We start from the raw sequence: 23,282 nt of genomic DNA on the forward strand, positions 1-23,282 counted from the left end.
CTTTTCTAGTTCTCTCACAGCTGCCCTCCCCTGTCCTAGCCTTCTTCTGATTTCTTGACTATTGTCTCCATTTTGGTTAATGACTGTGCCAAGGTATTGATAATCCTTGACAAGTTCAATGTCCTCATTGTCAACTGTAAAGTTACATAAATCTTCTGTTGCCATTACTTTTGTCTTTTTGACGTTCAGCTGTAGTCCCGCTTTTGAGCTTTCCTCTTTAACTTTCATCAGCATTCATTTCAGATCATTACTGGTTTCTGCTGGTAGTATGGTATCATCTGCATATCTTAAATTATTGATATTTCTCCCTCCAATATTCACCCCTCCATCTTGGTCCAATCCTCCTTTCCGTATATGTTCTGCATATAGATTAAATAAATAGGGTGATAAAATACACCCGTCTCCCACACTTTCCGATGGGGAACCAATAGTTTTCTCCATATTCTGTCCTTACAGTAGCCTCTTGTCCAGAGTATAGGCTGCGCGTCAGGACAATCAGATGCTGTGGCACCCCCATTTCTTTTAAAGTGTGCCATAGTTTTTCATGATCTACACAGTCAAAGGCTCTGCTGTAATCTATAAAGCACAGGGTGATCTTCTTCTGAAATTCCTTGGTCCATTCCATTATCCAACATATATTTGCAATATGATCTCTGGTGCCTCTTCCCTTTCTAAATCCAGCTTGGGCATCTGGCATTTCTCACTCCATATATGGTAAGAGCCTTTGTTGTGGAATCTTCAGCATTACTTGCATGGGATATTATGGCAATAGTTCAATAATTACTGCATTCCCTGGGATCCCCTTTCTTTGGAATTGGGATGTATATGGAACGCTTCCAGTCTATGGGCCATTGTTTAGTTTTCCATATTTCTTGACAGATTTTTCTCAAAATTTGGACAGATTCAGTCTCAGTAGCTTGTAGCAACTCTATTGGTATGCCATCTATTCCTGGAGATTTGTTTCTTCCAAGTATTTTAAGAGCAGCTTTCACCTCACGTTCTAAAATTGATGGTTCTTCATAATATGGTTCCTCCGTGAATGAATCTGTCATCCTTGCATCTCTTTTGTAGAGTTCTTCAGTGTATTGCTTCCATCTTCCTTTTATTTCATCTCGATCAGTCAGTGTGTTCCCCTGTTGATTATTCGACATCCCTACTCTTGGTTTAAACTTCCCTTTCATTTCTCTTATCTTTTGGAACAGGGTTCTTGCTGTACCCTTTTTGTTGTCCTATTTCTATACAGTAACTATTGTAATAGTTCTCTTTGTCCCTATGTACTAGTCGCTGTATTGTTGCATTTAGGGTTCTGACTGTGTTTCTATCTCCTTTTGGTTTCGCTTTCCTTCTCTCTTTAACCATTTTAAGAGTTTCTTCAGTCATCCACTGAGGTCTTTCTCTCTTTTTAACGAGAGGTATTGCCTTTTTGCACTTTTCCCTGATAATGTCTCTGACTTCATTCCATAGTTCTTCTGGTTCTTTGTCAACTAAGGTTAAAGCCTCAAACCTGTTCCTTATTTGATCTTTATATGCTTCTGGGATGTTATTTAAATTTTATTTTGGCATTATGAGTGCTTTGTTGTTCTTCTTTAGCTTAACTCTGATTTTCGATACGACCAGTTCATGATCTGTACTGCAGTCTGCTCCTGGTCTTGTTTTCGCAGAAAGTATGGAACTTCTCCATCTTCTGCTTCCAATTATATAATCAATTTGATTCCTATATTGACCATTTGGTGATGTCCATGTGTACAGTCGTCTTTTTGGTTGCTCAAAAAATGTGTTTGCAAGCAACAGATTGGCTTCACAGAATTCAATTAAGTCTTTCTCCTGCTTCATTTCTGTCTCCTAAGCCCCATTTCTCCACAATTCCTAATTCTTCTCTGTTCCCTACTTTTGCATTCCAATCACCCATGATTATCAGCACATCTTGTTTTGGTGTGTGATCAATTTCTTCCTGCGCTTCTGTGTAAAATCTCTCCCTCTTCTTCTGCTTTTGCCGTCGGAGCATAGACTTGGATGATGGTTATGTCGATAGGTTTCCCATTTAATCTCATTGCGTTGTAGCTCCTGCTACATCACTTCTCACTATTAAAGCAACCCCATTTCTTCTTAATTTCTCATTTCCTGCATAAAATATTTTGTAGTTGCCTGACTGAAAATATCCCATTCCCATCCAGTTTAGTTCGCTCACTCCAAGTATTGAAATGTTGATGCGTTCCATTTCTTGCTTGACAAATTCTAACTTTCCTTGGTTCATGCTTCTCACATTCCATTTTCCTATTGTGTGGGTCATACAACTCCGGACTATCCTTTCACATATGTGTGCATCAGCCTCTGGGCTTCCTTTCGGCTTTGACGCAGCTGCATCATTAGTCACAGCACTACTCGTACTTGTCCTTTGTTTTTCCCCAGTAGCTCGGTGAGTGCCTTCTGACCTGGGGGTCTCATCTTCCAGCACTATCTCATGTTGCATTTTGGATACTCTGTTCATAGGGTTTTTGTGGTAAGAGGTATTCAGAGGTGGTTTACCATTGCCTTCCTCTGAGTTTGGATGCATCTTAGTCTGGTGTTTCAGCTTTGACCATTCCGCCTTGGGTGTGCCTGCTAGGAGTCTAGCGTCTTGGTCTAGACTCCTGACGGCATTGCTCTTAGCTTCTTCAACACTCTCAAACCCCCTCACCACGTTAAGGTGTGCATCCTAGAGGGATCCAGAGTGCATCCAGAGGAAATACCACCAAATGAAAAGATTAATTCATTTATCGATGTGGTCCATTTATCTGTCACAAGAAAGAGGAGGCAGCATAATACAGTAATTAGAGCCAAGAAACCCAATATGTAAAAAGAACGGAGGCCTTTTCATTCTTGCTTCTCCAGTTTTCATCAGCCAGCACAGTCGAAAGAGCCACCATGGACCATCCAGGGCTTCATACTAAACATCTTTTGGGTCTAGGGTTGCCAGGTCGGAACCATCCAAAAACCTGAGAAAATGGGGGTGGGCCCTAGTGATGTCATGGGGCGGGCCCTAGTGACATCGTGGGGCAGGCCCTAGTGACATCACAGGGTGGGCCCTAGTGATGTCATGGGGCGGGCCCTAGTGACATCATGGGGCAGGCCCTAGTGACGTCATGAAGCATGATACATTGTATCAACCATGCGTGCGTGCAGCATACCATTCAAAAAAAAATTTCTGATTGGAAATTAAAATAGAAATCTTACCTAAAAGAGGTCCAGCTGAAGTGACAAGGTCATTCCTTCTCACCATCTTAGGGAGTATGGATGGAAAATGGAAATGGAATGCCTTCAAGTCGATCCCGACTTATGGTGACCCTATGAATAGGGTTTTCATGGTAAGAGGTATTCAGAGGTGGTTTACCATTGCCTTCCTCTGACTTTGGACACATATACTTTGGACACATAATGAGAAGACATGATTCATTAGAAAAGACAATAATACTGGGAAAAACAGAAGGGAGTAGAAAAAGAGGAAGACCAAACAAGAGATGGATTGATTCCATAAAGGAAGCCACAGACCTGAACTTGCAAGATCTGAACAGGGTGGTTTATGACAGATGCTATTGGGATCGCTGATTCATAGGGTCACCATAAGTTGAAATTGACTTGAAGGCACATTAACAACAACAACTGAATTAAAGATACAAAAGAGGAAAGTGGAAGGTGTTTTATTTTATTTTTTACAGCCTAGAGAAGTGGTAAGAGGTAAAGTCAGGAATGAATGCATTTTTTTAATGAACAAGATAGCATGTTGAACTATCTTGTAAAAATGAACTAAGAGTGCTTGCAGCAGCTATGCTAATGCAGAATGAGCCAGTTGTTATCTGCATGGTGCTATGAAGTCAGTTGTATGTTAACTGTATGCTCATGCAACAGATGGTATAGCACAGTGGGGAGGAGAGCCTGGCTGGGAGTCCAGAGTCTATGAGTTCAAATCCCCGCTCGTGTCTCCTGGATGTCAAGGGCCAGCTAAAGATCACCCCCACAGTGAGTGGCTCAGGGGTTATGTGCCCTGCCACCTGTGGGCAAGGTGCATAGTCGCAAGGAGCCGTTTCCCCCAGCTGGCAGTTGCGGACAAGGAAGGGACTGGCTTGTGCAGCTGTGGCAAGCTGATCAGGCCCTAGCCAGGTGGGGAGTACTAGCCTTAGATGGTAAACCGCCTCTGAATACAGCTTACCATGAAATCCCTATTCATAGGGTAGCCATAAGTCGGAATCGACTTGAAGGCAGTCCATTTCCATTTCCATGCATATAATTAAACAGATGCAGTCAAGTTTTTGGACTTTATTGTGATTGCTGGCCAAGCAGGATAGGGCTCATGGGAGTTTTAGTACAATATCTGGAGGATGCTACTTTGGCTGCCTTTGGGATAATAGATGGCAGCCTTAAGTCTGAAATGGTGTTTGGAATTCTGTAGAGACCAGCCAGTACACATTATGTCATAAGGCCAATTCTTAACCATTTGGCTGTGGCAGTTACCTGAAATTGCTCTTTCGTGGGCTCTCACAAACACCACCAAGCTTTTCTTTTAAAACAGACCAGCTTGTTTAAGTACATACAAAGAATAAAAAAGGAAGTCAACTGACAAGAACAAGACACTTTTTTTCTAAGCAAAATTGATCAAAGAAAAAAAGGACGGCAACCCTGGACTTAATCCTCAGTGGGGACCGGGACCTGGTGCGAGATGTAAGTGTTGTTGAACCGATTGGGAGCAGTGACCACAGTGCTATTAAATTAAACATACATGTAAATGGCCAATTGCCAAGAAAATCCAACATGGTCACATTTGACTTCAAAAGAGGAAACTTCACAAAAATGAGGGGATTGGTAAAAAGAAAGCTGAAAAACAAAGTCCAGAGGGTCACATCACTCGAAAATGCTTGGAAGTTGTTTAAAAACACTATATTAGAAGCTCAACTGGAGTGCATACCGCAGATCAGAAAAGGTACCGCCAGGGCCAAGAAGATGCCAGCATGGTTAACGAGCAAAGTCAAGGAAGCTCTTAGAGGCAAAAAGTCTTCCTTCAGAAAATGGAAGTCTTGTCCGAATGAAGAAAATAAAAAAGAACACAAACTCTGGCAAAAGAAATGCAAGAAGACAATAAGGGATGCTAAAAAAGAATTTGAGGAGCACATTGCTAAGAACATAAAAACCAACAACAAAAAATTCTATAAATACATTCAAAGCAGGAGACCATCTAGGGAGGCGATTGGACCCTTGGATGATAAGGGAGTCCAAGGTGTACTAAAGAACGATCAGGAGATTGCAGAGAAGCTAAATGAATTCTTTGCATCTGTCTTCACAGTGGAAGATATAGGGCAGATCCCTGAACCTGAACTAACATTTGCAGGAAGGGATTCTGAGGAACTGAGACAAATAGTGGTAACAAGAGAGGAAGTTCTAGGCTTAATGGACAATATAAAAACTGACAAATCACCGGGCCCGGATGGCATCCACCCGAGAGTTCTCAAAGAACTCAAATGTGAAATTGCTGATCTGCTAACTAAAATATGTAACTTGTTCCTCGGGTCCTCCTCCGTGCCTGAGGACTGGAAAGTGGCAAATGTAACGCCAATCTTCAAAAAGGGATCCAGAGGGGATCCCGGAAATTACAGGCCAGTTAGCTTAACTTCTGTCCCTGGAAAACTGGTAGAAAGTATTATTAAAGCTAGATTAACTAAGCACATAGAAGAACAAGCCTTGCTGAAGCAGAGCCAGCATGGCTTCTGCAAGGGAAAGTCCTGTCTCAGTAACCTATTAGAATTCTTTGAGAGTGTCAACAAGCATATAGATAGAGGTGATCCAGTGGACATAGTGTACTTAGACTTTCAAAAAGCGTTTGACAAGGTACCTCACCAAAGGCTTCTGAGGAAGCTTAGCAGTCATGGAATAAGAGGAGAGGTCCTCTTGTGGATAAGGAATTGGTTAAGAAGCATAAAGCAGAGAGTAGGAATAAACGGACAGTTCTCCCAATGGAGGGCTGTAGAAAGTGGAGTCCCTCAAGGATCGGTATTGGGACCTGTACTTTTCAACTTGTTCATTAATGACCTAGAATTAGGAGTGACCAGTGAAGTGGCCAAGTTTGCTGACGACACTAAATTGTTCAGGGTTGTTAAAACAAAAAGGGATTGCGAAGAGCTCCAAAAAGACCTCTCCAAACTGAGTGAATGGGCAGAAAAATGGCAAATGCAATTCAATATAAACAAGTGTAAAATTATGCATATTGGAGCAAAAAATCTTAATTTCACATATACGCTCATGGGGTCTGAACTGGCGGTGACCGACCAGGAGAGAGACCTCGGGGTTGTAGTGGACAGCACGATGAAAATGTCGACCCAGTGTGCGGCAGCTGTGAAAAAGGCAAATTCCATGCTAGCAATAATTAGGAAAGGTATTGAAAATAAAACAGCCGATATCATAATGCCGTTGTATAAATCTATGTTGCGGCCGCATTTGGCATACTGTGTACAGTTCTGATCGCCTCATCTCAAAAAGGATATTATAGAGTTGGCAAAGGTTCAGAAGAGGGCAACCAGAATGATCAAGGGGATGGAGCGACTCCCTTACGAGGAAAGGTTGCAGCATTTGGGGCTTTTTAGTTTAGAGAAAAGGCGGGTCAGAGGAGACATGATAGAAGTGTATAAAATTATGCATGGCATTGAGAAAATGGATAGAGAAAAGTTCTTCTCCCTCTCTCAAAATACTAGAACTCGTGGACATTCAAAGAAGCTGAATGTTGGAAGATTCAGGACAGACAAAAGGAAGTACTTCTTTACTCAGCGCATAGTTAAACTATGGAATTTGCTCCCACAAGATGCAGTAATGGCCACCAGCTTGGATGGCTTTAAAAGAAGATTAGACAGATTCATGGAGGACAGGGCTATCAATGGCTACTAGCCATGATGGCTGTGCTCTGCCACCCTAGTCAGAGGCAGCATGCTTCTGAAAACCAGTTGCCGGAAGCCTCAGGAGGGGAGAGTGTTCTTGCACTCGGGTCCTGCTTGCGGGCTTCCCCCAGGCACCTGGTTGGCCACTGTGAGAACAGGATGCTGGACTAGATGGGCCACTGGCCTGATCCAGCAGGCTCTTCTTATGTTCTTATGTTCTTAGTATGCTTGTGTGTGTGCCTGTGCGTTTGTGTGTAACACACACACACACACTTACATGTAGCATAGAATCACAGAGCTAGAAGTGGCCTTTTAGTCCTTCTAGTCTAAGCCCCTGCTGGAAGTCCAAAACCCAGAACAAGATCAGGTCTGTTCGCTTAAATTGCCACATTAGAGACTTAATGAGACAACACGAGTCAGTTTAATGGGAACTTTCCCACAACAGGGTGACCATATGCTTAGATCTGATAGACCTGAAGCAGCTGACAATTTAGGGCAGACTTCCCCAGCTTGGTGCCCTCCAGATGTTAGCTGGTGGCAGCTGTATGCCCAAAGATATCTGGAAGGCACCAGGTTGGGGAAGGCTGCTTTGGGGAGATGGGAAATGTGCAGAAAAATGGAACAATGGCACACATTCCTATTTGTTGTCATTTCAATCTCACTCCCACATCCTGTCAAGAAAAGACAATCACATGATGATTCTGTCCGTTTCCAGCAGTGGAATTATCCAGAGGAAATAGTAAGAAACTGAGGATTAGGGCCAAACTCTCTCTTTCTCTCTCCAGCCTCTCTCTCTTTCTCTCTCTCTCTCCAGCATCTCTCTTTCTCCAGCCTCTCTCTCTCTCTCCAGCATTGCTCTCTTTCTCCAGCATCTCTCTTTCTCCAGCATCTCTCTCTTTCTCCAGCATCTCTCTCTTTCTCCAGCATCTCTCTCTTTCTCTCTCTCCAGCATCTCTCTCTTTCTCCAGCATCTCTCTCTTTCTCTCTTTCTCCAGCATCTCTCTCTTTCTCTCTTTCTCCAGCATCTCTTTCTCTTTCTCCAGCATCTCTCTCTTTCTCCAGCATCTCTCTCTTTCTCTCTCTCTCTCCAGCATCTCTCTCTTTCTCCAGCATCTCTCTCTTTCTCTCTCTCTCCAGCATCTCTCTCTTTCTCCAGCATCTCTGGCCATGACTTGCCGGATTTGGTGCAAAAGAGCAACACAGAGGGAAGTTTAGATCAGCTGGAGTGGTCACAGAAGATGGATGATCAGGTCAAAGAGGAAATCCTGAGAGTCTTGAGCAGAGCTTGGAAAAGTTACTTTTTTTAAACTACAACTCCCATCAGCCCCAGCCAGCATGGCCACTGGATTGGGCTGATGGGTGTTGTAGTTCAAAAAAGTAACTTTTCCAAGCTCCAGTCTTGAGTAAGCATGAGGAACTCTTTGATAATAGACCTGGTGGAACTAGTGTTGTGAAACACTCTATAGACACTGGCAATCACCCTCCAATAAGTTTTACCCCCTATCGTGTGAATGGAAGAGTGCTTGAAGAGATCAGGAAGGAAGTGAAGGAAATGTTAGAGCTGGATGTGATACGTGAATCAATTAGTCCCTGGTTTGTGTTGGTTTGTGTTGGTACCCAAAAAGGAATACTTGGCTGTTGTGTGGGCCCTTAGTAAACTGCGTCCCTACGTGTGGGGAAGAAGATTTACTGTGGTCACCGACCACCGTGTGCTGATGTGGCTGGACTCCATGAAGAACAGTAACACCATGCTTCAGGGATGGCCGTAGATGCTGCAGGAATATCTAGTGGACTTTGTACATATTAAAGGAACGGACAAGGTGATTGCAGATGGACTTTCCAGACATGTTCCAGAGACTTCAGTCACCTGACCAGAAAGTTGGACTGGAGGGACGCTCGCCTCTTGAGTGATATGAATGTTGTAATGCATCATATTATTCTTGGGCAGAAGAAAAATATTATGCTTTTGTTAAAGCGGGGGGGGGGATGTGATGCCTGTGTAAATGTTGTACAGTAATTATGGTAAGTGTTGGTTTCTTAGCGTAAATGTGGTAAGTAGAGTGAGTGAGAGGGGGAGTACATATGTTGGAATGTTGAGGAATGCTGAGTTGTGATTGGCTGAGCATCTGGGTGATTGAAGGTATAAATGTGAGAATGATGGTTGTTGTTGGTTCTGGGTTTTGGAGGAGTGGATTTGTGTTTAGGCGGGTAGTGAGGCAGGTATTTGGACTAAGATATAAAGAGAAAACTATTGTATGTAACCACACACATGTTAACTGAACTTAATGTAATCTTGTTTATTCCTTGTGTTAATAAATAAATAGTTTTGGTTTAACAACATGCTTGATCCTTCACTGGGATATTACAGATGAGAAGGGTGGGCAGAGCAGATACCAAAGCTGGGAACAGTATCAATAGTGGCAGTGGCAAAGGGATAGCGTAACAGCAGCAGTTATCCAAAGCAAACCTCTTTAAAGGCAGAAAGACACAGGGGGGTTGTGGCCTGTAAGTGCACCCAGACGCTACCTAGCAATCTGTGGAGGAGACTAAGGCACAGTCTCAGGTGGTGGCCCCTAGTAGTGGGATCATGAGAGACCTGTGCTGGGGCCAGTGTGGGAGATCCATTAGGAGACCAGACCCTGAGTAGGGGTCTGACACTCCTCTCCTGGGATCATTTGGTGAAGGGCAAATTAAAAACTCACTAAACAAAGAAATTACTATATGGATGATAGACACCTCTGCTTAAAAGCAGTAATTGATCTTACTCCTTGTTCCACCCCTAAAGTAATGGCTCCAAAGGATGACAATCTTTGTGTTCCCCATTTGAAGTGACCCATCAGCACTACTTGCTGCCCATGCCCATCCTCAGGAAGTCACACACATGCTGCTACTTTTACCAGCTTGCCAAGTTTGAAGCCAACTGAACAGTGCCACAGAAGCAGTTTAAATAAAAATTTAAAATACAGCCAAAGAGAATTGCTGTCCCACTGTTCCTACAGCTTATCAACATATAACTTCTACTTACCAACATATAGCTGGCTATACAGTTCTAATCGGGTGTGGCCTTCTGTGGGTGCCTTCCGGATTTCCTTTGGCAGCTGGTCCACCTGCAGGCTGGCCTCCTTGACATTCCGTTCAGCAATGACCCGATGCCACTGATCATCATTGAGTGGACCAAGTGACCTCACAATGATCTCCACTGGGCCATTTCCAACATCAAATGAAAAGGATACATCTGTTGCAGCTGTTGAGAAAATTATGTTGTTCTTTAAAGAAAAATGTTTGAGAAATCCTAGTTTGCATGGGTATAGCTGAGTCCAGTGTGAAAAGCTTGGAAAATATATGTGATTTACAATGTACTCTTAACTTTATAATTTGCAATAGAAGTTTAATTCTCAATTAGAATGAAGAAAATATATTTTAAGACCATGAGGTGACCTTACACATCAGGAGTGGGGAGCTTTGGCCCTCCAGATGTTGCTGCAGTACAGTTCCAAGCAGTGCTAGCAAGCATGGCCTAAGCCAGAGATTATGGGAGTTGTAGTTCAGCAACATCTGGAGGGCCAAAGCTCCCCCACTCCTGCTATATATTTTTAAAATATTAACTTCCAAAGCTAGTGTTCATATTTTCATAATGTTACTTCCAAGACAGAAACCAAAGTAATGGGGAAGAGGTAACCTTATGCTTTATATGATCAAATTTGATGGGTAATATATGAACAAGATTTGTAGAAACAAAATAGTTTTAAAGGTCAAGTTAGATGTTTGCTTATACTAGCATATATATTTTTTCTTAAATAATTACAAGTGAGGGGGGAGCACAGATCTTAATGGAAGGGGAGGCTTTTCTCTTTGTTCCCCCACCACAATTGGAACTGAAATCAGCCTTCTTGCATTGCTAACAGCCTTAGAAAAGGAAACCCCATTGGGCCCAATAAGGACTTTTTTCTAAGGCTCCTAGCCTCCTGGGAAGAGTGATATTCTGTTTGTGGTGGGGAGTAAAGAAATAAACTCCCTTCCCTTGATGCTGCCTTCCCACTGAGCTCCTATAGAACTGGGCTCCTAAGGCAGTTGATAATACAAATGAAATACATTAAAATCTCCTTACCACTGTTTCTTAATTTTTCTTGTATTAGTTTTACTCTAGAACAAATGAAACCAGAACTATCACTAGAAGCTAAAATGATGAAACTGAGGTTATCATACTTTGGACACATGATGAGAAGACCTGATTCACTAGAAAAGACCATAATGCTGGGAAAAACAGAAGGGAGTAGAAAAAGAGGAAGGCCAAACAGGAGATGGATTGATTCCATAAAGGAAGCCACAGACCTGAACATACAAGATCTGAACAGGATGGTTCGTGACAGATGCTACTGGAGGTTGCTGATTCATAGGGTCGCCATAAGTCAAAATTGACTTGAAGGCACTTAACAACAATCCAATGAAGGAGGATTTTCATGGCTACTTTTTTAGTATTATGGTTCATATGGAACTCAAGTTTCTGAAGGATTTGAAGTGTGTATGTGTGTATTATATATATATAGAGAGAGAGAGAGAGAGAGAGAGAGGCACCATGAAATATTGCGAAAAGGATGGGGGAGCTTCAGATTTCTTTTTTCCAAAGTAAGGGTATAGACATGTAGCGGCAAAAAAAAAAAAACAACCACCAAAAAACAAGATAGCACTGCATATTCAGAGTTCAGAAATCAAAAGAAAAAAAATCCAAATTAAAATTTACATCTTATAGATATCGATTTCAAGTTCATAGCTTCTTCAGTTGCTGTAAAGGGGCCCATAACATAGCAGCTACTGGACCCACATCATATAAATTGCAAAATGCTAGCTTGTTAAAATGTGATGGTAGAATCCGTTACAACTGAGCATTCAGAAACATCCCATTTTCAACACAGCTTGCTCTCAGCTAAAGGACTATAGCCTCAGCAACCTTGCTATATTGGATTGTTCAGTGACTGTGAAGATTAATTAAAAATTGCTTTTCTGATTCACATCAAACATCGTGTCTGGTTCCAGGTACCCTGCTCACCTTTAGCCAGGCCCCATTTCACCCCTCTGTGGGCACTAGAAAGCAAGCAATCACACTTTGTCATATTTTTAGTATCTAATGGATATGTGGATTTTCACAAACAGTATATGAATATGCAGTGAGGGACTCAAGAACAATATACAAGAGAAAAGGATACCCAGAGCAAAACATGTGGATTATTACAATATTCTAGAGGCATGATCAAACGCATTCCAGGGGCCTATCAAATCTGATCATATAAAACTTAAATCCCATTGTTTAGGAAATATTACTGCTTGTGTTATTATTTTCCAAGCCTGAGAATTGTAAACCTGCTTTTATAAATACCAGAGGTGCTATCAACCCTTTACTATTGATTTTCTCTTATAGCAAACTTCTCATTGCCTCAAGAAAGTATTATGAATAGTATTTGCTCTGAACTAGGACAACCTCTCTTTAACCTTTCCATGAAACTAAAAAGAGATATTATATATGCCAGTATTTTATATACATATCACACTGACATTCAGGAAAATGTGTTTTCGTATCATTTACTGATATAGAAAGACACAGAAATATTTATTCTATCCACCTACTACATCTATAAGTCTGGACTGCTTACTGGGCTGGGCAATTAAAAAATCTTTCCCCAAAATATCCATTCTATTCGCATCCTTCACCATAAGAAACATTGATCAGAGATGGCCAACTTCTGTATTCTCATGAACAGTATTTTCCAAGCAGTAGTTTAGGCCAGTGAGGTAGGGGAAACCTCGAATAAGTGTGAATTTTGAAGGACAGCTGTGTTTTGGTTCTCATATTGTTCTGGAAAGTGTGAATTTGATAGATTTGGCTTGAAATGCGAACTGCAACAAATTTCTCACCCATCCCTACTGGAGGGACTCACACACAGAGAGAGAGAGAGAGAGAGAGAGAGAGAGAGATGGGGGGTTTGGATTGCTCTGTTTGGCTGCATTTAGTTTACTTAGAAGTAAGTTCTTTTGATTTCAATAAGACTTACTCACAGGTAAGTGGGGTTGGGATTGCAGTCTAATCCATCGCAAATATGATTGTTATTGAAGAAGAGATGGTGAAAATGTGTGTGTGTTTGGGTGTGTGTGTAACTTATTACCTTTATATCCCCACCTTTCCTCCAGAAAGCTTAAGATGGTGTAAATGGTCATCTCTGTTTCCATTTCATCCTTAAAATAACCCTGTGAGGTAGGTTAGGCTGAAGTGACTGGCTCACATCCAGTGTGCTTCATGGCTGTGTGTGGATTTGAAAAGCCTCTTCAAGGAAAGGTGGGATATAAATGTAATTTAAAAAATCAAAGGAATCTGCCAATATTCATTAGCTACACTTCAGCATGCCTAATTTCATGTTGGATTATAGCCATTAAAATTACATTAAAGGCAAAACTCATTTTGGAACCAAACAGAAGAGGAAGACAGAGCCCCTGTTTCTTTTGCATCACCAACTAGTTAGTTTTACAGAATGTGCTGAAAGCAGGATGCTCAACACCTTACATTTGCCTAACATCCTTAGTATTACTGGGAATATACTTACATTTTAGCTCAAGTTTGATGAAATCTGTATTCCCCAGATTCTCAAGAAATACTCCTTCAGGGGCTGATGTTTTGAAGTAGAAAGAAATGTCAGCACTAGTTTCCCCCTGGAAGGTGGAGAAGTGGAGATACGAAGATGGAGTAATGAATGATGCTGCATTCCAGTAGTTCTCTGCGGAGACATAAGAAACCAGAAACCATGTATTTCCCCCATGTGTTCTTTTTGAGCTATGTGTTACTTGTAAGTAGAAGAAATAAAAGGATGGAGCTAAGAAATGAAGGTTTTAAATGCCATATAGGCTACAGCACTCTCCATATTCAGCAAAAGGAATAATTCTACATTTGTTTTAAAAAGCCTGTTCATAGCTTTCTTTTTATACTGCTAGATTGGTGCAGTACACAGATGCACATGATTCCATGTTCCTCATGAATGCTATATAGTTATATGTATTACTTCTGCTTGCATTTTTCATGGAAAGGGGTAGACATTTTCTGGTTGCCATTGGGAGCTTCTCTCTGCCAAGCCAAGCCTAAATCAAGCACAGGAAGAGCTAGTGGAATCCCCAAAAGCCAATATTCCATCCTTTTGTAAAAACAAGAAAGAGCCATGTCACACCATGAAGACTAACAAATATAACTTTGGGGGCCAGAGCTGATTTTGTGAAACTCAGGAAGTTGTTTCCTAAGTAGATAGGTGTATGCAGGGGTACAGGAAAAAAAGAAAAAGTGTATATACTGAAGTCAAAAGGCTAAGCGATGTAAAAGATGTTGCAGAGCGCACTGAGGATAGACACTGCTGTAAATTTTAAACTGGATCTTTTCCTTCATATCAACAGGCATTTTCTAGATACCACAGAAGCCAGCCAGCAAGTGAAAGAGAAACTAAAACACTCAAACTCAGAAAGGCCACTTAGTTGTCAGTTCCTTGGGACAGTTCCTTGGGGTTTGAATAACATAACAGTCCTCCTGACATGTTACAGAAAAAAAAGGTAAATTTAAAAAAGTTAAAATTAAAGAAAAGTTTGCCATCCCTGATAAATGACAACAAGAATCAGCAAAAAAATACTCTTACGTATATGTGCCGTTTCATAACTTTGGTGACTGAATCAACTCTTAGCCTAATCTACCTCACAGGGTAAAAGTAAAAGGGGGAGCACCTAGGAGGAAGAGTAAGGTACAAATATATCATGTCACATTCACAGACCATGCAGAGAAAAATAAACATACACAAAGCCAGGAAAGCAGCTCACACACATATTGCTTTAATTGCAACATTCCACAATCCTGATATTTTACAGCAAAATACCACTCCCCAACCAGTTTTTTAACCCTGATAAGTGACAACAATAAGCAGCAGCAGCAGGAAAAAATTTCCAGGGGTCCCTGCGCTCACCCAGGGAAGAAGGTCAGCGGAGACTGCGGTGTCTTTATAAAATATGGTTTATTTATTTATTTATACACATCCAACCTGAGCTTAGGATGGAGGAGTTCAAGGCACCAGCAGTTCAATATCCAGCTTTTCCATCAGGGTTACAGGAGGCATCCTAAAGCCATGGTGCAGAGAGACAGTCTTTCTGCCTGCCTCCAGTTCCCAGCCTTTCTCAGACGCAACTCACTACACAAGCCTCTCCTAGGCTCCCGGAGGGGGGGGGGGCTCTCCTGAAGAGTTTCAATGACAAAAGGATCTCCCTGGCCCAGTCATCATTGATGGGCACCTGATAGACCCATTAAGCCCCCTGTCCACTTTGTTAAGCTAATAAACTCATTTGACCAGCAGAGCGAGTTTCTCACCCCAAGGCACAGGATTCCAAATCAGAGGCTGGAAGAGGACTCATAGAAATTATCCATTTCAACTCCCAAACTCATAACAATATAATAGTTTACTGTGAAAACCAGTTGGTCATTCCTGCCAAATAACAGCAATAACATCTAACTAAGCCCTGCCTAATTGCTTTTTCTAAAAGGACTGGGAGGAGAGAGAGAGAGAGAGAGAGAGAGAGATTAACACTACAATCTTCCCATGCCTATTCAAAAATTTACTCCCAGAATAGTGAGTATAGGATTAAAGCCTAATGCGAGGCAAGTATACTGCAAGGTCAGTCACTTGCAGGAGGAGCTCAGAAGGGCCCCTCTCCCAGAGACTGAGACCTGGTCCACTCTCACATTCTCTGGAGTGGTGGGCTGGCAGCTGAGATGGCAGGGTTGAGAGGGGCCCTCTTCCTCTGCTCGTTCTCTTGGCTGCTGGACTCAAGGCAAGGGATATCTGCTGTTGCTGCTCTGCTGGATCAGCTTGCTTGCCTCGTGCAATTCATGAGTAAGTGGGGCTGCAGCAGCTGTTTAGCAGTGTGGAGGTGCTTGTACAAATATATCCCCTACACACACACCTGTCAATAGCCCTGCTAGCAGATATTGCAGCCATGACCCTGAAGGTGGCAAAAACTCTTCTGACCACCTTAAATGTGGACCCCCCCAGAGGAACTGACAGATAAAGAGTACCTAGACCATTGTAAGGAGACCAGTAATGATAGACAGAAGCAAAAGAATAAGAAGAAACAGGAAGAAAGTGAATGGATGCAGTCAGGAATATAGGCTCACATTGTAAATGAAGCCAGTTTGGACATCAGTGACTGGTAGACTGTCCCTTATAAAACTCACAGCATCTGATATTATTCACCATAAGTAAGGTTCCATGGCAAGTGACCCTAATGAGAAAAGGAGTCCAAGATGGGTGGGAGTTTCTAAAAAAGGACAAATGCAGGAAGTGGAAGGAAGGCCAGGCCACAGACTATAGACAAGTAGCACAGAACTCTGGGGGAAGTGACCATGTCATACTTAAGTTCTTGATTTTAAAGGAAGCAAAAGCTGAGAGTAGCCATATGTATAACCTGGACTTCAGGGAAGCTGATTTTAATAAACTCAGAACAATGATCTTGAGTACTGTGTCCAGATCTGGGCTCCACACTTTAAGAAGAATGCAGACAAACTGGACAAGGTTTAGAGGAGGGCAACACAGATGATCAGTGGACTGGAAACAAAACCTTATGAGGAGAGACTGAAAGAACTGGGCATGTTTAGCCTTCAGTAGAGAAAACTGAGGGGAGATATCATACTTTCAAGTACTTGAAAGGTTGTCACACAGAGGAGGGCCAGGATCTTTTCTTGATCATCCCAGAGTGCAGGACACAGAAGAATGGGCTCAAGTTACAGGAAACCAGTTGTTGACTGAACATCAGAAAAAACTTTCTAAGTGTTAGAGCTGTATGACAATGGAACCAATGACCTAGGGAGGTGGTGGAGTCTCCAACACTGGAGACATTCAAGAGGCAGCTGGATAGCCACCTGTTGGATATGCTTTAAGTTGAATTCCTACATTGAGCAAGGGGTTGGACTCGATGGCCTTATAGGCCCCTTCCAATTCTACTGTTCTATGATTCTGACAAATCAGGAAATAAAGTCATTCCTTCAGACAAAGATGGGCAATCTGCTTTGGCTGTCTCTGCTATATATAACTTGTGAGATGTGTGCATTTGAGTCTTTCTGTGGAGGCTCAAACACAGAAGTGTAGCAATTATTTGTTCTTGTTAATGGAATGTAAACCCATTAAGCTTTCCTCCTCTGTATAATTGCAGTAACTTTTCTCCCTCCCATCAAAGTAATGGCCCTACTGAGTCCCAACAACGGAGGGAACTGGTGGATTTTGGGGATCCCATCTGTAATCACATTTGGAATGCACTTAGAAATTTGGGAGAAGATATGGATCAATTTCACAAGCAACCCATTGAAGTTTTGGTGGAGGCCTTACACAGGAGGTTGAAGGTACAGGCTCCTGATATGGTCCCCTCCACCTCCTTTTCTGTTTCCACCTCCATCGCTCCTACTGCCACTAAAAGCTTCTCTCAGAAGAGCAGAGGCAAGCCAAACCAGATGTCCATCCGCAACTGTGTCTAAGTTAGCGCCAGCTTTATGGGGCAGAATGAATGTGGAGGCCACCATTTGGGAACTGGGAACAGTGGCCAGAAAACCAGGCTTGTTTTTTTCAGAAAAATCCAGCCTGCAAAAACCAGGGGTCTTTAGTGCAAAATCTGTAGCCATGGGGGGAGGCAATTCTCTCCTAAAACAGTGTGTCATGAATTACAGTGTAAAACCCTCTTTGGTACGAAAGGAAAATGTTTCTTTAACCAAAGAAGTTGAAATTCTCCTCCTAGAAACTGGGAAGGCTCCAGTCTTTCTACAAAGTCCTATTTATGTCCTTAAAGAGGAACATACAAAAACATCTCCTGAAAGCGCAGGCCCTGTTTAAATGCTTCAGATTTGCTTGAAAACACACAAGATGGGCTCACTTCCATGGAAAGAAATACTGATTTAAATATTTCCCTTGGGTTTCCTAAGCCACAGTCCCTTGCTATTGAGCATTATTTTCCTAATGAACAATCTCTTGCTGGCAAACAGCTTTTAGATCAAAACAAAACTCAAAGTATAGGGCTTCTAGCCTCAGGAAGAGTCTATCTGGAATTTGAATTTACTTTGAACGTTAATACAATTTGGCTTCCAAAACAGCAGCTGGTATCTGATGCCATCTGCATGCAAATGGACAAGTTGCAAAGCCCTGATTCCAACAGGGAGCTGCTTTCTTCATTGTCACCCTTTGTGTGTGCAAATTCTGGCACAAATGCAAATGCCTTATTGTATGCAGTCCCTGACAGGCTGAATAACAGGGAACCCAGAGCAATTGCTCTGCAAACAGGGTGTTCACCAGTGAAACTCCCTGCCACAGTAGAAATGGAAGCACAATTGTATTTCGAATTTTATATGCTGGTGCCACTGCTTTGTTTTGCATCTTCAGCAAGAAAAATCCAGAAGAGGAAGATCCCACACATATCAGAATTAAGTCCAAAATTAGGGAAAGGAATTTCTGTCTCAGATTCAAATGCATTACACAAAAAAGAATTGGGCACAAAAGCAGCAAAGGATACTGTAAATAAACACAAGTCTAAGAAATGTGAAGATGTGGGTAAGCCAATAAAGCCCAATGGTTGCAGACTTTGGATGACCTGTGGTAAGAAACAGGGAAAGTGCATCCAGGTAGTGGACAGACAAAGACATGAAGGTAAAACTTTAAATAGAGACACCGACAAAGATGCCTGCAATACTAAATATTTTCTTTGTGCCCCACTGAAGGTACAAGTTCATGTAACCAAGGAGTGGAAGGACAAATCACCTGACATGCTTTCTCCCTCCAGTTTTAGTTGTGTGCATGCATTCCAGATTCAGGACTTCATTGCCCAAGATGTAATATGGTATCCTTCAAGGATTGCCACTTCTGTCTGTTATGAAAGAATGTCTATGGCTACCAACATACAGTAAGGAGCTGCTGTTTCAACCCCCTTCTTTATTTTTTCTTCAGGTAAATTGGGCACAGCCTAAATAGTGCAATAAGCAAGCTTCCTCCACCATCCCCGTTTGTTAATACAAGGAAGAGGTTTGCCTAGTTGGTCTAAGTAAGTGGTTAGTGGAGAGAGGATGTGAGGATGGGAGAAGGGATTGCAGAGGTGTTCATGGAAGTGTTTTAAGCTTCCCTATTGCAGGTAAAAGCATAGTGACATCACCTTTAACAAAGGGTGGTATGTTGAAGGAACCCCAGTTCCCATTGGAAAGGGGTAGTTTTAAGATTGAGGCATACAGGATGTATACAGGCTTGAGATACTTAGAAAAACAGTTAAAAGAATAAGTCAGTTACTATTTGTAGTGGTTAATTACTATTTGCACTTGTAGTGCAAGACATGCACACAATGTCTTGGGGCAAATTAATTGATTAAGGTATTGAGAAAAGGAGAGTGTAAAGTCATCAAACACTTGCAATAAGCCCAAATAATAGAAAGAAAACATGTGCTGTGCTATCTTGTTTTAGCAGGTAGGAAGCAACTTTATTAAGACACTTGATATAGTTCAGATGGTCACTTTAAATATGTCTGATTTACTTTGCAATTTTAGTTAGGTTTCCTATAGGAAATCATTTTATTTTGTTTCTACTTCTGTGAATATGTGAAGTACAGCAACACTTTCCAAAATTTGCACTAAAATACTCCAAACATAATTGTGGAATAATGGCACTGACTTCTGCAGAATAGTCTCCAGGAGTGTCTCAATTTGCACAAGATAAAACAGTGGGAGATGAAATATATTTTAGCAAAATTCTAGGTGTGTCTATGTTTTTAATTGACCGTGCCTACCTTGCCTTAAATAAAGTGGTTTAAGCAAAGCAGGGTGAAAACATGCATCCTCTTTTTTCAAACACCTGGAGTAGCAACATTAATCAGCCTGATTTTACATCAAACTGCAGTTTCAGATTCAACTGTTAATGCACCCAAAATAGGAATAGAAACATAACCTCCAATTTGAAACACAAAAGGCTGTCTTCACTATCATATGACATTGACCAATAAAATGTTTGCATGCTTATTGAGTTCAGTGGGATTGACTCCCCTGCAATCTTACTTATGATAGATGAAACTGACCACAGGGGATGGGGAGGGAAGGGGGGAGGGGAGGAAATGCAGAGGGGAGGACTGGGATGGGAGCAGGCAGGAGGGAGAGACGAGGAGAAGGACAGGTTTGATCATTTGCATGTTTATTGAATTCAGTGTGATTTACTCCTGTGCAATCATGCTTAGGATATGTGAAAGTGACCAGGGGAGAGGGCTGAAGTGGGCAGGGGGGGAGGAAGAAGGAAGAGGGAAGGGGAGGAGGAAGGGAGAGGAGAGGGGAAGGAGAGGTAAAGCAGGTCTGATCATTTGCATGCTTATTGAGTTCAATGGGATTTACTCCTATGCAATCATGGTTAGGATAGGAATAACTGACCATGGGGGAGGAGGGGGGAGGGGAAGGATGTATTGGAGGGGGGCAAAGGGAGGAGAGGGCAGGTTTGATTATTTGCATGCTTATAGAGTTCAATGGTATTTAATTCCATGCAATCATGCTTAAGATAGGTAAAACTGACCATGGGGAGGAGGAAGGGGAGGGGGAGGAGGGGGAAGGGGAATGAGGGGATTGGAAGGGAATGGGGAGGGGGAGGGAGGGGCAAAGGAAGGGGGAGGGAAGGGGCAAGAGAGAGGAGATAGGAGGGAGGAGAAGGAAGGGTGGGTTTGATCAGTTGCATACTTTTTGAATTCAATGGGATTTATTTCTGTGCAATCATGTTTGAAAATCGAAATGGACTGTCTTCAAGTCGATCCTGACTTATGTTGACCCTATGAATAAGGTTTTCATGGTACATGGTATTTAGAGGTCGTTTTACCATTGCCTTCCTCTGAGGCTGCGAGGTAGTGACTGGCCCAAGGTCACCCAGTGAACTTTATGGCTGTGTGGGGATTCGAACCCTGGTCTCCCAGGTCATAGTCCAACACTGACCTGGGGGAGGGGCAGGGAGGGGAGGGGAGGGGGAGGGCAGGAGATTGGGTGGGTGGGCACTGGGCAGAAGGGAAGCCACTTTCCTTTCCAAAAGGAAAACATTGTGAACAGTATCATTGCTTTTCAGCCTTTCCCCCACCTTTTGATTTTACAGCAGGCACATGTAGCCTCCCACCCAAATTTAAACAAAAGCTGTCCCTGGCCGCATCCACACCAGGCCTTTATTTCACTTTGGACAGTCATGGCTTCTCTCAAAGAATCCTGGGAAGTGTAATTAGTGAAGGGCGCTCAGAGTTGCTAGGAGATGCCCTGTTCCCCTCACAGACCTTCAATCAGAGTGGCTGACTGTTAAACCAGTCTGGCCACTGGAACGCTGTCAGTGGAATAGGAGTCTCCTCTTAGTATGCTTCACAAACTACACTTCACAGCATTATCTGAGGGAAGCCATGACTGTCTCAAGTGAAATCTAAGTCTGGTGTGGGTGTGGCCCCGATTAGGCAATCCAAGCAGCTGCGAGTCTGGCTTGTAGAATTCTGAGCAAGCTCGATGTTGTCATAGGGTTCCAGCCAAATTTTCTTAAATTAATTAAAAATCAGCCAGGCATTTTTTAAACTTTTAAACTGCAGAAGATGAAGGTCAGAGTATGGGGCAAGGTCAGTAATAGGATTATAGGTACTCTGTGAACATGGTTGATTTTTAATGAATTTCAACAGGTTGTGAGCTATTGCTAGTCGGCCGGTATATAAGTTTAATAAATAAATAAATGAGAACTCTGAGAGAAAAAAGTCCAAAAGGGCCCTGGTTTCTCTCTCTCTCTTTTTACACTTTGAACTTTTGCTTCTCTCTGACTTTTTTGTGTATCACCTTGTGTGTCACATTGGGAGGGTTGTTAAGCAAGCATTTCTGAGTTCAGGACTATATGTTTTGTAAGGTTTTGTTTTGAAATGAGCTTATGGGAAGCATCAGAATGGCATAGGGGTTATTTTCAATTTAACATTGCAGAATGTGAAAAATCCATGCTGGCTGTATAATATAAGGCAGATTCACCCCCCTTCCTTCTTTGCTAGTCAAGGGACATTCAAAAGCACAGTCTAAAAGCACTGTGAGAAATTCTGCTTTCAATTTGTGGAAAGAAAGTGCTATCTTCACTGTGACTGAAACACTGAAGGCCGCACTGTACTGCAGAGCAAGCTTGAAAAAGTAACACCCCTCTTCTTCCTTTGTCCCACTTCAGAATGCAATGATCTGTGAAGCATCTCATAGCCAAATTCTAACTTAGAGCACCCAGTATCTATGGACTTTGATGTCCATGGGGACCAGTTTCTGAGGGCAATTAAGTCAGGCACTGGCACCATAATCAGATAATTCCATGACTACTTTTCATGTGCAACACTCTGCACATGGCACGAGGCTACAGAATCTCAAAAAGTTTAGAATGTTGTATTTGTTTGTGTGTCTGTCTGTCTGAAATCTTTTAATTGTATTTTTCATAGATAATGGGCCCAAGTGCAAAGCAGCCAGTGGTTGATCCAATTTTAGGTTTTAATTGTTCCACCCCTCTCCAAAAGTCTCACCTATGGCCATGAAGATGTTTTATTTTTATGTTTTCTTTCCTGCTGTAAATATTTTATTTTTATGTTTTTCTAAGGAAGCACTTTTTTCAAATAAATGTTTTCTTTTTAGTTTTTCTTTTTTGTGTTTACCACAGATAATTTTTATTAAATGCGTTTTGACTGGATCCTAACAGATCACTGGCACAAAACCAGTATCAAAGCTTTGGTTAACATGAATTGCTCCAGAACCAGGACCCAGATATGGAACTGCATGCCGTTTTCCTGTGTTGCTACAATAGCAGTGGAGAGGTCTGCTTCATTCTTTCCCAACTACAAAAGGTGACAAGTCTACTTTTGTCATCATCTGCAGTGGACACCAGTATTTCTTTTTGGCAAGATGTCCCAAGGCAATGATATGGCACAAGCTTGCAACCTTTATACCACAGTTACTCGGGGGGAAGGGGTAGATTATTCTTCTCATTATTCAAGTTTTTCTGGCTAGCATCAACAAACCACAGACAGTTCAGTTCAGCTTCCACTGAACATAACCATCTGGTCTGCTGAGGATGAACTCTTGACAAGCCACCCTGCAGTACGTTTCAAGATCACAAAAATTGTTTTATTCTCAATTGGTAGATATTCATTGTATTACTGAATGTGATTGAATATTGTGCTTTAAGGATTTGATTATTTAACCATTGCTATCTTTCATTACATAATCTAAGTGTTATAGAATGGGATTTTGCTTTTCAAACCCCAAGAAAAGTGATGTTCTTTGAGTTTCTTAACTAAGTCTTAAGGAATGGTTTTGCATTGGTCTATGTGAGTAAAGAA

General features: G+C 42.0%; 1 protein-coding gene across 1 annotated transcript in view; it reads right to left on the reverse strand.

Annotated features, from left to right (window-relative positions):
* CNTNAP2 (contactin associated protein 2) overlaps positions 1 to 23,282 on the reverse strand; it is a 1,241,930-nt gene that overhangs the window by 109,943 nt on the left and 1,108,705 nt on the right. Inside the window, exons 16-17 of the mRNA XM_061587450.1 lie at positions 13,490 to 13,660; positions 9,922 to 10,140 (exon numbers count right to left, since the gene is read on the reverse strand). Of these exons, the coding sequence (XP_061443434.1) occupies positions 9,922 to 10,140; positions 13,490 to 13,660 (390 nt within the window). The remainder of the gene's footprint in view (positions 1 to 9,921; positions 10,141 to 13,489; positions 13,661 to 23,282) is intronic.

This window comes from Rhineura floridana, chromosome 10 (genome assembly GCF_030035675.1).
Source record: "Rhineura floridana isolate rRhiFlo1 chromosome 10, rRhiFlo1.hap2, whole genome shotgun sequence".
Taxonomy (NCBI): Eukaryota; Metazoa; Chordata; class Lepidosauria; order Squamata; family Rhineuridae; genus Rhineura; species Rhineura floridana.